The 13,339-nt window shown below is 46.2% G+C and overlaps 1 protein-coding gene across 2 annotated transcripts in view; it reads left to right on the top strand.

Annotated features, from left to right (window-relative positions):
* Positions 1–11,529, top strand: part of LOC134291221 (uncharacterized) — a 181,152-nt gene extending 169,623 nt beyond the window's left edge. For both annotated transcript variants that reach the window (XM_062858719.1, XM_062858718.1), the window contains one exon: positions 11,147–11,529. In XM_062858719.1, the coding sequence (XP_062714703.1) occupies positions 11,147–11,452 (306 nt within the window). In that variant the 3' untranslated portion in view covers positions 11,453–11,529. The remainder of the gene's footprint in view (positions 1–11,146) is intronic.
* The last annotated feature ends 1,810 nt before the right edge of the window (positions 11,530–13,339 follow it).

Raw genomic sequence — 13,339 nt, 5'->3', positions numbered from 1 at the left:
TTCCGGGCTACATCCTTCCGCTAGTTCAAAAAGGTCAACATGGGCGCTCACGGTGCTTCATCATCCCCCGCCATTCAACTTTATCACGGAAGAGCCTGCTGATCGGTGGAGCAATTATGTGGAATGGATTGCCACTAGCAGCAAAACAACAACCTACTCTAAATTCTTTCAAAAAACACCTGACTGAAGTTTTAATTTAAACGAATGCTAGACTACCTTGCCATACTTACGATTTCAAGACGAGTAATTTTTGCGTTTCGCTTTATACATAAGTAGTATTATAAGTAGTATCATTTAGTTATCCACTAGTTTTTTTTTTCTGTATGTTTGTTTCTTTGACCTAACAAAAAGTGTTAAACTAAAGGCTTACGTTTTACTAAATAAATACAAATACAAATACAAATACAAATTACTGCACAAAGCTGGGTCATTTTAGACGAAATTGCCGGCTGTTCAAGAAGGATCAAACGGAAAAAGAAGATGATCGTGTTGCCAGAGCCAAGCAGGTTGCGGAAGTCGACGATGCGATTTGCTTTACGGTTGGAAATCGCCAATGTGAGGGTCGTTGGTTTGTGGACAGCGGATGCTCTAACCATATGACGAACGACAGAGGGGTTTTCGACAAGCTGGACGAAACTGCTAGGGTTGACGTGATATTGGCCGACGGTTCTCGTTCGAAGTCAGCAGGAATTGGAGGAAGATTCGTGAAATGTTTCGGTGGCGATGGAAGGCCAAGGGTTATTCGGATCAAGGAAGTGATGTATGTGCCTGAACTGTGCAGTGGATTGCTCTCCGTTCGAAGATTGACGCAGAAAGGATTCAGAGTACAATTTGAAGCTGCGAAGTGTGACATTTTAGATCCATGGAGAAATGTAGTGGCCGTTGATGAAGTCAATGAGAATTTGTATGAGCTGAAAATTAAAGACACGATGAAAGCGAGAAACGAATCAGGATGTCAGCGTCAAGATCAGCGTAGTTATCAGCAAGGTTGCCAGCTAGCGTTGTTTGCGCAATCTGATTTCCGGAAGTGCGAATGGGCGAAATCGTTTGGACAGGGAAAGCAAACCATTCAGGAGGAGCTGCGTAATAGTTTACTGGTTGATAGCCGTCAACTGACGAAGCGAAACGAACTACATTCGATCGGGAATTTGAAACCGTTTTACTGGAATAAGAACCGGTGCGCTCGAAATTAGGTATGATCGGATACCAAGTTTAAAGAAAGAAACTTCAGTGTATGCTAGAGCATAAACATCGAGGAGGAGTGTTGGTGGGGGCGAGGTTTCTGCCCGCCGCCACTGTGGATTTCAACGCTGCTCATCTCACAACCGTGAGACAGACTTCGTATCGTTATACTTTTTATTTACTTTTATTACATACGATCATCAGTACCAAATACAATACGTTCATGTGAAGTGTTTCGTTTCCTCCGCTCACGTAATCCAAGATTTCCCAGTTTACCCGGTCTCAATCCTGGTCCGCCGCATAGCCTAGTTCCGTCGGAAGTTCCAACATGATTATTCCTACTTAACAAAAAAGTGCGCAGTAGTCGGGGATTCCATGAAATAATCTTGAACTTAATACGTTACTACCAGTAATCACGACCAAGGATGGGATCATTCATTTGCAAATGAATGATCCCATCCCTGATCACGACACCCATCAATGTTGTAGTTATTCACATAAAAGCTATTCATGAATCTACTGCCAACCATCCCAAAATATAAAACAATCCATGTTTGAACCATCTAACAAGTAAGGTACACCGGGGCAAGTTGAAACAGGTGGGGCAAGATGAAACACGAAGTTTTGAAATAGATTTCAATACAATTTGGGAATTTTTCTTTCGTCAAAAGATTGTTTGAATCAAAAACTATGTGTTATTGCATTCAAGCTGTTTACACTCATTGGCTAACATCATGTTAACCCGCTGTTTCATCTTGCCCCACCCGTTTCAACTTGCCCCGGTGTACCTTAAAGCTTTTATTTTAAGCCTAACCTTTATTAATATAGGTACATACATTAGCCCTTAAAGGCGCACGACAATAAAAAACTGATTTAAAAAATAAATTAATAATTAATAATAAAAGTGAAGGTCAATTATTTTGGAGCGTTTTTAGGTATGTTGTTTTAAAACAACATTGCGCTTTTAAGGGTTAGGGTGGCACAAAGGCCAACATACAATGTTTTGCAAATATTTGAAATATTGTCCATTCACTAAAAGCGTAATATCTCAGCTTCTACACAAGATATTTTAAATCTTTTTTTAGAGAAATAGCGCATATGAATAGTACAATTGATTATTTTTTTAGCAAATTAAAAAAAAATGCTCAAAAAATAATACCCTTAAAGAATGCCTATGGGTCCATAGAAAAATATGAAAATATTAAAAAAAATTCAGAAGAAAAAATAATACATACCAAAAGTTTTTTTTTTGAGAATTTTCATGAAGAAGGATTATTTTTTAAAAATCGCCCATTTTTTAGAAAATCGAAATGTTCTACAAAAATGCTTCAAATATGCATATCTTTCATTTAAGGGTTGAGCACCTTGACTTTTCGAACATCGATTTTTTTGGGACAGTCTAGTGGCATATCTGAATGTGTGGACATTATGCACCGGAAAAATGCGCCTTCAAGTCCTGAAACATTATGGCCTTGGACTATATGATACTGCGCCTTTTTTCCAATTGTGTTATGGTTCAAGAGATATTATTTTTTCCGACAAACAAACTCAGGATGACACTCAAAAAAATTCTTCAATTACTTTTTATACACTGATTTCTTACAAAAACGTAGTTCAAGCACGTTTATCCCATCAAATAATCATTATTTTGACTCATTATTCTAAGTATAAAAAGTATTATTCATGGTGTACTTCTAAACATGACTTATTTTGAATTCCTAATAGGGTGACGTTGGATATTATCTGTAGGTTTGTTTTCTTCGTCGTGGGGTTTTGTCGGTAAAAATGAAAATGCCTGAAACATGGCCATATCATTCAGCTTACTTTGGAAGGATTTGAGGCCAATTTTGAGTTCAATAGTTTACAAAAAAAACTCCCATGATGAAGAGAACAAAACTACCGAAAATACGTTAGTTCCCCTATCTAAAAATTACGCAAGTGGATTTTAAATATCTTTTTGCAACTCATTACTATGAAATTTGATTTATACTTGCCGTATCACAACGGACTAGTTTTTCGTACTAGGGTTTCGAACTACTTGGGCACTTGCGTCAATTCCCGGCACCTCACAGCAAAACAAATCAAAATATCACTTGCCGCATATTTTCCAAGCGCACTTCCGTCGGAAATCATCTCCCGTAACAGCTCCTCAAAACAGCTCATAACAATTATTAAACGCAGGCGAGTGCACCACCGACGAACCGACGTGACAGTGGTGTTTGAAAACTGTCCCCCCTCAATTTAACGGTCGCCCAGCAAAGCGAGCGAACCCTTCTGTCAAATCAGCGCAGACGCGAACCTCTTTCTATATGAACACACGGGGGTTTGGGATCAAGCTAGCAAACCAACGCGAACCGTTATAGAGGTGGCGGTAGTGTTCGGCTATTTTTCATCATGGCGTCGCGGACAACAAATTTGAATTTGTTTGTTCTAGCTGTCACGTCGGTTCGTCGGTGAGTGCACTTCGTGCAAAACTGCGTAAGGGTTTCGGGTGAACTATCCAGTTCATTCGTATCTCGCCGGGGACTGCGACAAGGTGACGGACTCTCATGTCTACTCTTCAACATCGCGCTGGAAGGTGTGATGCGACGAACCGGGCTCAACAGTCGGGGAACGATTTTCACAAAATCCGGTCAATTTGTGTGCTTTGCGGACGACATGGACATTATCGCTAGAACATTTGGAACGGTGGCAGAACTGTACACCCGCCTGAAACGCGAAGCAGCAAAGGTCGGACTGGTGGTGAATGCCTCAAAAACAAAGTAAGGTACACCGGGGCAAGTTGAAACAGGTGGGGCAAGATGAAACACGAAGTTTTGAAATAGATTTCAATACAATTTGGAAATTTTTCTTTCTTCAAAAGATTGTTTGAATAAAAAACTATGTGTTATTGCATTCAAGCTGTTTACACTCATTGGCTAACATCATGTTAACCCGCTGTTTCATCTTGCCCCACCCGTTTCAACTTGCCCCGGTGTACCTTACATGCTGGTAGGCTGAACCGAACACGACCGGATCCGTCTGGGTAGTAATGTTACGATAGACGGGGATACTTTCGAGGTGGTGGAGGAATTCGTCTACCTCGGATCCTTACTGACGGCTGACAACAACGTGAGCCGTGAAATTCGGAGGCGCATCATCAGCGGAAGTCGGGCCTACTACGGGCTCCAGAAGAAACTGCGGTCGAAAAAGATTCACCCACGCACCAAATGCACTATGTTCAAAACGCTAATAAGACCGGTAATCCTCTACGGGCACGGGACATGGACCATGCTCGAGGAGGACCTACAAGCACTCGGAGTTTTCGAGCGACGCGTGCTAAGAACGATCTTCGGCGGTGTGCAGGAGAACGGTGTGTAGCGGAGAAGGATGAACCACGAGCTCGCTGCACTTTACGGCGAACCCAGCATCCAGAAGGTGGCCAAAGCCGGAAGGATACGGTGGGCAGGGCATGTTGCAAGAATGTCGGACAACAACCCTGCAAAGCTGGTGTTTGCAACGGATCCGGTTGGCACAAGAAGGCGTGGAGCGCAGAGAGCACGATGGGCGAACCAGGTGGAGCTTGACTTGGCGAGCATTGGGCGCGACCGAGGATGGAGAGCGGCAGCCACAAACCGAGTATTGTGGCGTACTATTGTTGATTATGTCTTGTCTTAATGATGTTGAACAAATAAATGTATGTATGAGTGCACTTCGTCAGGACAAAGATGGGTGCCGAAGTGATTTCCCATTTGATTTTGCTGGAAGTTCGGCACTGCTGCCGAGAATTGGCGCTGGACTAGGTGCAGTAAACTCGTTCAAAACCAACTTTCCGGCAGAAAATCTTCACAACAATCACTGTTAACAAGTTCAGGCAATAAGGTATCTGTTGTGCCGGGAATGAGGTCGAAAACCCTATACCTACCAAACAATTGCAATATTTGCAATACAATGTTGTGGAACGATCATATGGAGTAGGTACTAAATCGATGATCTTCGATACTAGCGTTGTTCTTCATTCAGATTGTTCCTTACGGAAAGCGCCCAATGTAGGAAACCGCCCAATGCCGAACGCAACGATTTGCGTTTGCGAGACGAAGCGCGAAGGAAAAGGAGAAACGCAGCGAACCGACGACGCGACGACCGTGAGAGAAGGAAAAGTTTCAGCGCGAACGAGATCAGAATCACACCACCAGCCGACGAGGCAACATCGCGACGCGTTCAAACAAGCTTTTAAATAAAGTTAAGTTAAATGTGAACGTTTCCGACTTACGATTATTTCGACCGCAGTCAATCCCGATTTCCGATTACACATCCGACAAGAACCGTGCCCCGGAAGTCCCGAAAATACAGTCCACCGATCTTCGAGTTTTTTCCGACCGAACATATGGTCCTTCGAGCCGGATTGGACTTCCGGGTGCGCGTCGTTTCGAAAACCGAACGCGAAAAAGTGAAAATCACTGCTGCGGCAGTACGACGACGACGATTCCTGCTGCGGCAGTACAGTGCGAAAGAAGATTCCTGCTGCGGCAGAACAGTGTGAAAGAAGATTCCTGCTGCGGCAGAACAGTGAAAACCGAATTCCTGCTACGGCAGAACAGTGCAAAAAAAGAAGATTCCTGCTACGGCAGAACAGTGCTAATAGGACAAAGAAGATGGCAGAGAACGAATTCTTGGGTTTCGACGAGACGACTGAGGGAGCGTCTGGAGGAAACACGGTGGTTGGCACCAAGCAAAAGGTTGCCAATCTGACATCCGCCGTATCCGACCCGGAAACAGCAGCGAAACTGATATCGTTCGTTCGCGAGAGAGACCAGGTAATGAATAAGGTGCTCCGAATCTACGAGGACGTTAACGTCCTAGCTCCGATCGATCCGTCACACTTGAAAGTGTACGCAGCGAAGCTACACTCAGCGTACGACGAGTATTCGAAGTACCACAGCAAAATTATAGCGATAATTCCGGACGACGAGGTTAATGCGCAGGAGAATGAGTGCATCCGCTTCGAAAACAACTTCCAACATACTTCCGCCGCAGTCGAAGCTCGCATTTTGCGGACACCCGTCATCCAGATGGCCCCACCTGCGCAAGTTGTCGTCCACCAGCAGCCATTGAAAGCACCGATCCCGACTTTCGACGGTGAGTACACGAAGTGGCCGAAGTTAAAGGCGATGTTTCAGGACGTCATGGCCCAGTCCCGCGACTCGGATGCGATTAAGCTCTACCACCTTGACAAGGCACTGGTAGGAGCAGCTGCAGGAGTACTGGATGTCAAGACGATAAACGATGGCAACTACGCTCAAGCCTGGACCCTGCTAGCGGAACGCTACGAGAACAAACGAGTGATCGTGGAAACGCATATCCGCGGTCTGCTATCGCTTAAGAAAATGACGTCCGAATCCCACAGAGAACTGCGATCCCTCCTCGATGAGTGCATCAACCACGTCGAAAGTCTAGCGTACTTGAAGCAGCAAGTATCCGAGGTGTCCGAACTGATGGTCGTCTGCCTGCTGACTGGAGCGCTGGGCAAATCGACACGCAAGCAATGGGAACAAACCCTGAAGCCAGGTGAGTTACCGCAATACAAGTCCACGGTAGCCTTCCTGAAGGCACAGTGCCAAGTGCTGGAGAGATGCGAAGCTGCATATTCGCAGACAACAACGAAGCAAATTCCGAAGCAACAGGGTACCGAATTGAAAACGCAATATCTGGACTTCATGCGAGAGTACCAGCAGCTCGGCCATTGCCGAGAAGTGGATATGGCCAACGACAACCCGAATCTGAAGCCATACTATTTGCCGCATCACGCGGTACTACGACCAGGCAGCTCGTCAACGAAGTGTCGTGTCGTCTTCGACGCTAGCGCTAAATCCGCTCCGACGAACCCGTCCCTCAACGAAGCGCTACTGGTGGGTCCAGTAGTCCAAAGTGACATCCTTTCGATCATGATTCGATTCCGTCAACATCGATACGTTTTCACGGCGGACATAAAGAAAATGTACCGTCAGATAGTTGTTCAACCATGAGGACACACACAAGCAGCGCATCTTTTGGAGGGAGCATCCGACCGAACCGCTGAAGATCCTGGAGTTGCTAACCGTTACGTACGGTACGGCTTCAGCACCCTTCCAAGCAACCCGAAGCCTAACGCAACTTGCCATCGACGAATCTGAAGAATTCCCTGTAGCAGCGCAAATAATCAAATTCGACTGTTACGTTGACGACGTGCTCTCAGGGACTGCTACAATCGACGAAGCCATCGAAGCGCAGCGCCAGCTGAAGGAGATGCTGGCCCGTGGTGGGTTTCCAATTCACAAATGGCGCTCCAACTCGCCTCAGCTCCTGGAACTCATCCCAGACGACGAACGAGAATCGCTGCAACCGCTTGCGGATCGCCATGTCAACGAAGTGATCAAAGTTCTTGGCCTGCTGTGGGAGCCGGCCACCGATGAGCTTTTGAGTGCTCCAAACCGACAGCAGAACAAGCCCAACAACCCGCTACAAATAGGATCATCTATTCGGAGGTAGCCAAACACTTCGACCCATTAGGACTGTTTGCCCCATCCATTCTGTTGGCAGAGCTACTGGTACAACGCCTGTGGCAATGCAAACTGGATTGGGACGAACCTGTGGATGAACGAACCCAAATGGAATGGAACGAACTCAGTGATGCGCTACCAAACCTGCTGCAAATTAAAATCCCCCGCCAAGTCACGTACCATGGTGCAGTCTACTACGAGCTACATGGATGCGCAGATGCATCCAATGTGGCGTATGGAGCGTGTATGTACATCCAAAGCACACTGGAAGATGGAACCATCAAATCACGGTTGCTGATTAGCAAGACCAAAGTGGCCCCGCTTCATCCACTCACGATTCCGCGCAAGGAATTGTGCGCCGCACTCTTGCTCGTCCGGCTTGTGTGCAAGGTACTACCAGCCCTCACCATTCCGATCCGACACGTAGTGTTGTACTCCGACAGCGGAATCGTTCTCTCGTGGCTAAAGAAGCACCCCTACCAGCTACAAACATTCGTCTGCAATCGCATCAACGAGATCCAAACTAACTCGGAGGGGTACACATGGAAATACGTTCGCTCTCACCACAACCCGGCAGACATCGTATCTCGTGGGCTTATGCCATGCGAGCTAACCATCAGCGAACTGTTTTGGACTGGTGGCGAGTATATCAACTCACCGGTCGCCGGTCCCGATGTGCCGAAAGTGGTTTCCGACGACGATCTACCGGAATTGACGGGAATTGAAGGTCAACGTAGCAGCTATGCCGGCGCTCATTGAAGAGCCGCTGGAAATCTTCAAGACCTGCAGTTCTTTTCGTCGCCTTCAACGAATAATCGCATGGGTATTGCGGTTCTGGAACAACATCCGAACTCCGAAAGCTGATCGCATCATCAATCGACATCTCTCTGTGGTAGAACTTCGACGTTCGACGATCGTCATTGTAAAAGTGATTCAGCACGTCGAACTTGAAGACGAGATCCAGCGAGTAAAAACCAAGACGTCTTGCAAACGAATTGGGAATCTCAACCCGATTCTCACCGACGATGGCGTGCTAAGGGTCGGGGGTCGACTCAAGCACTCCAAACTGCCCAACGAATCGAAGCACCAATTGATCCTGCCAAACGCGAGTCCGGTGACACTTTGCTTGATCCGGGAAATGCACCAAGAGCTTCTTCACGTTGGACTTGCTGGACTACTCTCTGCAATCAGACGACGTTTCTGGTTGCTACGCGCCCGCTCTACAATACGACAGGTAACTCGATCGTGCGTGAAATGCTTTGGCGCAAATCCAACCGACATCACGCAACTCATGGGAGATCTGCCAAGACAACGTGTTACACCGTCCCCCACCTTTAGCATGGTGGACTATGGACTGTGGACTGTGCTGGTCCAATTCCGGTGAAGCAGGGGACTCACAGAGCCAAGGTCATCAAAGCGTACATAGCGGTCTTCGTGTGTATGGCCACGAAAGCCGTACATTTAGAATTAGTGTCCGACCTGACGTCCGACGCTTTTCTTGCGGCACTCCAACGCTTCGTGAGCCGTAGGGGAATAGTGTCGGAGATGCACTCTGACAATGCGACGAATTTTCATGGCACCAACAACGAGCTCCACAAGCTGTACGAGATGTTTCGCAACCAACCGGACGTCGACAAAATCCTGCAGTACTGCCACGCAAACGAGATTGAGTGGCACTTCATTCCGCCAGACTCGCCCGAGTTCGGCGGCCTATGGGAGGCTGCTGTGAAGTGCACCAAGACACACCTGAAACGAGTGGTAGGCAATAAAACGTTAAATTTTGAAGAAATGGCCACAATACTGTGCGAAATCGAGGCGGTTCTCAACTCAAGGCCACTTTTCGCAATTTCTGGAGACCCAGCTGATCCCGAAGTAATTACGCCGGCCCATTTTTTGATTGGCCGCCCAATGACTGCAGTACCCGAACCGTCATACCAGGACCTCAACGTTGGCCGGCTAAATCGCTGGCAGCATCTTCAACTGCAGCGAGAGCAGTTTTGGAGAGCCTGGTCCCGCGATTATCTAAGCAGTCTGCAACCCAGGAAGAAAAACTGGAACACTTCTGCCAACGTTCGACCAGGAATGATCGTCTTGCTCAAGGACAAGAACCGCCCTCCATTGCAGTGGAAGCTGGGCCGCATTACAGCCGTCCATCCTGGCCACGACGACCTGGTCCGGGCAGTGGAGGTTTTCAGCGAGGGCAAGACTTTTACTCGGTCTATAGTAAAGCTGTCAATTCCGCCAATTGAGGAGAACCAACGTCAACCTCATCCGGACAAGAATGTTGAACCGGGATGCTTCAACCCGGGGGACATTAATAAAAAAAGGCCGGGGGATGATGTTCCTTACGGAAAGCGCCCAATGTAGGAAACCGCCCCTTGCCGAACGCAACGATTAATAAATAAATAGATAAATATGTAAATGAAAAAATAATCTGTATTCGGTCGGAAAAAACTCAAAGATCGGTGGACTGTATTTTCGGGACTTCCAGGGTACGGTTCTTGGCGGATGTGTAATCGGAAATCGGGATTGACCGCGGTCGAAATAATCGTAAGTCGGAAACGTTCACATTTAACTTAGCTTTATTTAAAAGCTTGTTTGAACGCGTCGCGATGTTGCCTCGTCGGCTGGTGGCGTGACTCTGATCTCGTTCGCGCTGAAACTTTTCCTTCTCTCACGGTCGTCGCATCGGCGGTTCTGTTGGAAGTTAGGTAGCGTTGAACGCTCGGGTAGCGTCGAACCTTCAGGTACGTGAACGGCGGTAGTATTGATGGTAGGTACAATTGTTGGAGAGATGGCAGAGGTAAATTATAATGGAAAAAGTTTGTTGAATTGTATATACCTGAATGGAATAAAGAGTGTGACGGTTGCAGATTGAGGTATCAGTCGGCAGCCGTCTAGTTTGATGGAAGATGTCTAGCGTTCTATTTTCATTGTAATTTAGAAACAGTCATCGACGGAGCTAGCCTCGCTATGGCCTGCGTGGCCATGGTGGACTAGCTTCAACAGGTTCGCTGCGTTTCTCCTTTTCCTTCGCGCTTCGTCTCGCAGAAAAATCAGTGTCGATATTTTGACTGTATTTATGTGTATTTTAACGTTTGCTAATTCTACATTCAGAATAATGATGCCAGATAGTATGACATTCTTACATCGAACGTATTCGTCAAACATATTAAAACTTTTGATAGAAAATCCGTGTTATAGGAGTTTGTATAACACAAATGCATAGTATAAGAGTCTCTGCTATACGTCTACTAATGATTCGAACTTATTTTTAAAGATTTAAAAATATCAAATTTTGATGTACGTACTATCGAGGCAAAATGTACATACTATCGAGGGTACGTACTATTGAGGGTACGCACTATCGAGGGTACGTACTATCGAGGTATGCCTGTATTCAATATTCATATAAAAAAATTGATAATCTTTTTTTTTATAAATAGGACTTGCAAATAGATGACTGCGGACGTTTGCTGATTGAATGGCGACAAGCGCCTTGCTACATACACAGCTTTCATCGATTAAAAAAATACTACAATGCGTATCCTGAATATTTCTATTCCTACCTACCTGTCGAAAAAATCGGAAGCTTGGATAGCGACTTTTGCTACTACGAGGATAGCTCAGTCGACCTTTCCGACATAGGCGACTACGAAGATGATGATGAGCCTAGTGGTCCACTCAATGACGAGCTAAACCATGACGAAGAGGAAGCTGAGCATATTATTGTTATCAGTGATGATGAGTGACAGTTTTTGTCGTTTTATAAAATCAATCATAACAAATGTAAATATTGTTAATAAAAATAACGATTGGTACCAAATAATTGTTTCATTCGCTGTTCATGACAGGTGTGTGTCATCCGCTGTGATACGTGAATAACCTCGTCAAGTCCTACAAAGTCTTGTCCCGTGCCTTATTCCATGGAATATACACTCCTGATTAAACGTTCGGGCTCATCCCCATAAAACATAGTATATCTTTAAGCTCGTATAACCGATAATTTGCGGTAAATTTCAGAACTCTATGTCACATTCGAAGGGCAATACTGCTCCACTCGCATATCAATCCCATTTGACTTTTCAATCATTTTCAATGTACTTTTAAAGCCCATAATAAAAATTGCAGATTTTTATGTCAAAGGGCAAAAAAAATATCAAATCATGATGTAACACGCCAGCCTGCGAGTTAGTCGGGATTAAAGTAAGGTGGCTTATGCGCCACTTCTTTCGGAGACCACCCACAAGTTCTTGGATTGCCCGGCCGTTGAGACCCCCAGGGAATGGGTCTAATTACTCCCGATCAAAGATACAAACGAGTCGGCTGACGTCGGACTTCGGGAGGAATTCTATTTCTTGAGACGAGGAAACAAGACGGTAGTAATATAGTAAGTTCGCTAAGTTTTCATCACTGGCTGACTTAACCGACCCTCGAACCATCCAGTAGAAAATTAGGGCATAGTCTCGGTTGATTCGGGGAACCGCCCCAGTAAAACAAAAGAATAAACAAGAAATTAATTACGAACGGAAAACATGCTAACCCTTCATGTCGCTTAATTGACGACTCTTCACTATGGTTTTATCCAAGGGCTACGCCTAAAAGTATTCCCACCTCAAAACATCAGTACGGATGGACACAAAAATTCATTTGTACATTTTAATTCTCTCCATTCTCTCGCTCTACACTAGCCTAGGCCAGTAGGCCTACTCTTTGCTTTCCCTTCTATTTTCCTATTCTGTCGTCGTGTACGGGGTACTCTGACGTGCAAGAAGTGCTGTTCATCCGGGACGGTGTGCGTGTGTGTGTGTGCGTGCTCAAGAGGTGGCCACCGGCGCGAAAGCGGGTACTACGGTGGGCCACGTGATTTGGAAAATTACGCTATCTACTCGATGGCTTCGATAGCGGGAAAAACTGAGCCATGCGCATGGACTTATCTTATCATGCATGATTTCTACTCACGGTTTGATCATTCGTACGTACGCTTGGAGGTCTGCTTCCGATCTACCCACGTCGGTCACTCATCGGAGCATGAACTCGCCGCTGGGGATCGCGCGTCGAGGGGTGTCGAGATGGACACTGCTGCAGTAAACCTCCGGTCTGTGTGTTAGGCGATGGGGGCGGCCGTCGCGGCGCCGCCGATGAACGTTTCGACGGTTGGCGCAATTTGATGGTGAACGTGGGTGCCTGCTATCTTTGCCTAGGGCGCGATTGACGGACGCTGGCTCTCTTCCGGTTTCCGCACCTCCGGGAAAAACCTCGTAGCTGACGGTGGGGTCAGAAGCGATCTTGACTGGGGGTGTGATGTGCTCGGTTTCGCAGATTGCCACAGACTTATTTTGGAACACGTGGTGTCGTTCAACGACAAAATTAGCACACACACAATTTGCACATATTACCTTCGATTCCAAGGAAACACACACGAAATTGGCACACAGCAATTAACTTGCAACGATTTGCACTTTAGCTCAAATCTACTACACTAAACAGGGAAAGTGTAATGCCGTGTCTTATTGAACAGCACTCGGCGGTGATATCGATTAAGAACGACGTTATGCGTTGAGGTCCGAAGACCAAATTGAACTGATTTATTCGGCCTGGGAAGACCCCTTTTATAGGGCCAGCCAGACTGCCAAAAG

Source organism: Aedes albopictus, chromosome 3 (genome assembly GCF_035046485.1).
Source record: "Aedes albopictus strain Foshan chromosome 3, AalbF5, whole genome shotgun sequence".
Lineage (NCBI taxonomy): Eukaryota > Metazoa > Arthropoda > Insecta > Diptera > Culicidae > Aedes > Aedes albopictus.
This window is presented reverse-complemented; position numbering and strand designations above follow the sequence as displayed.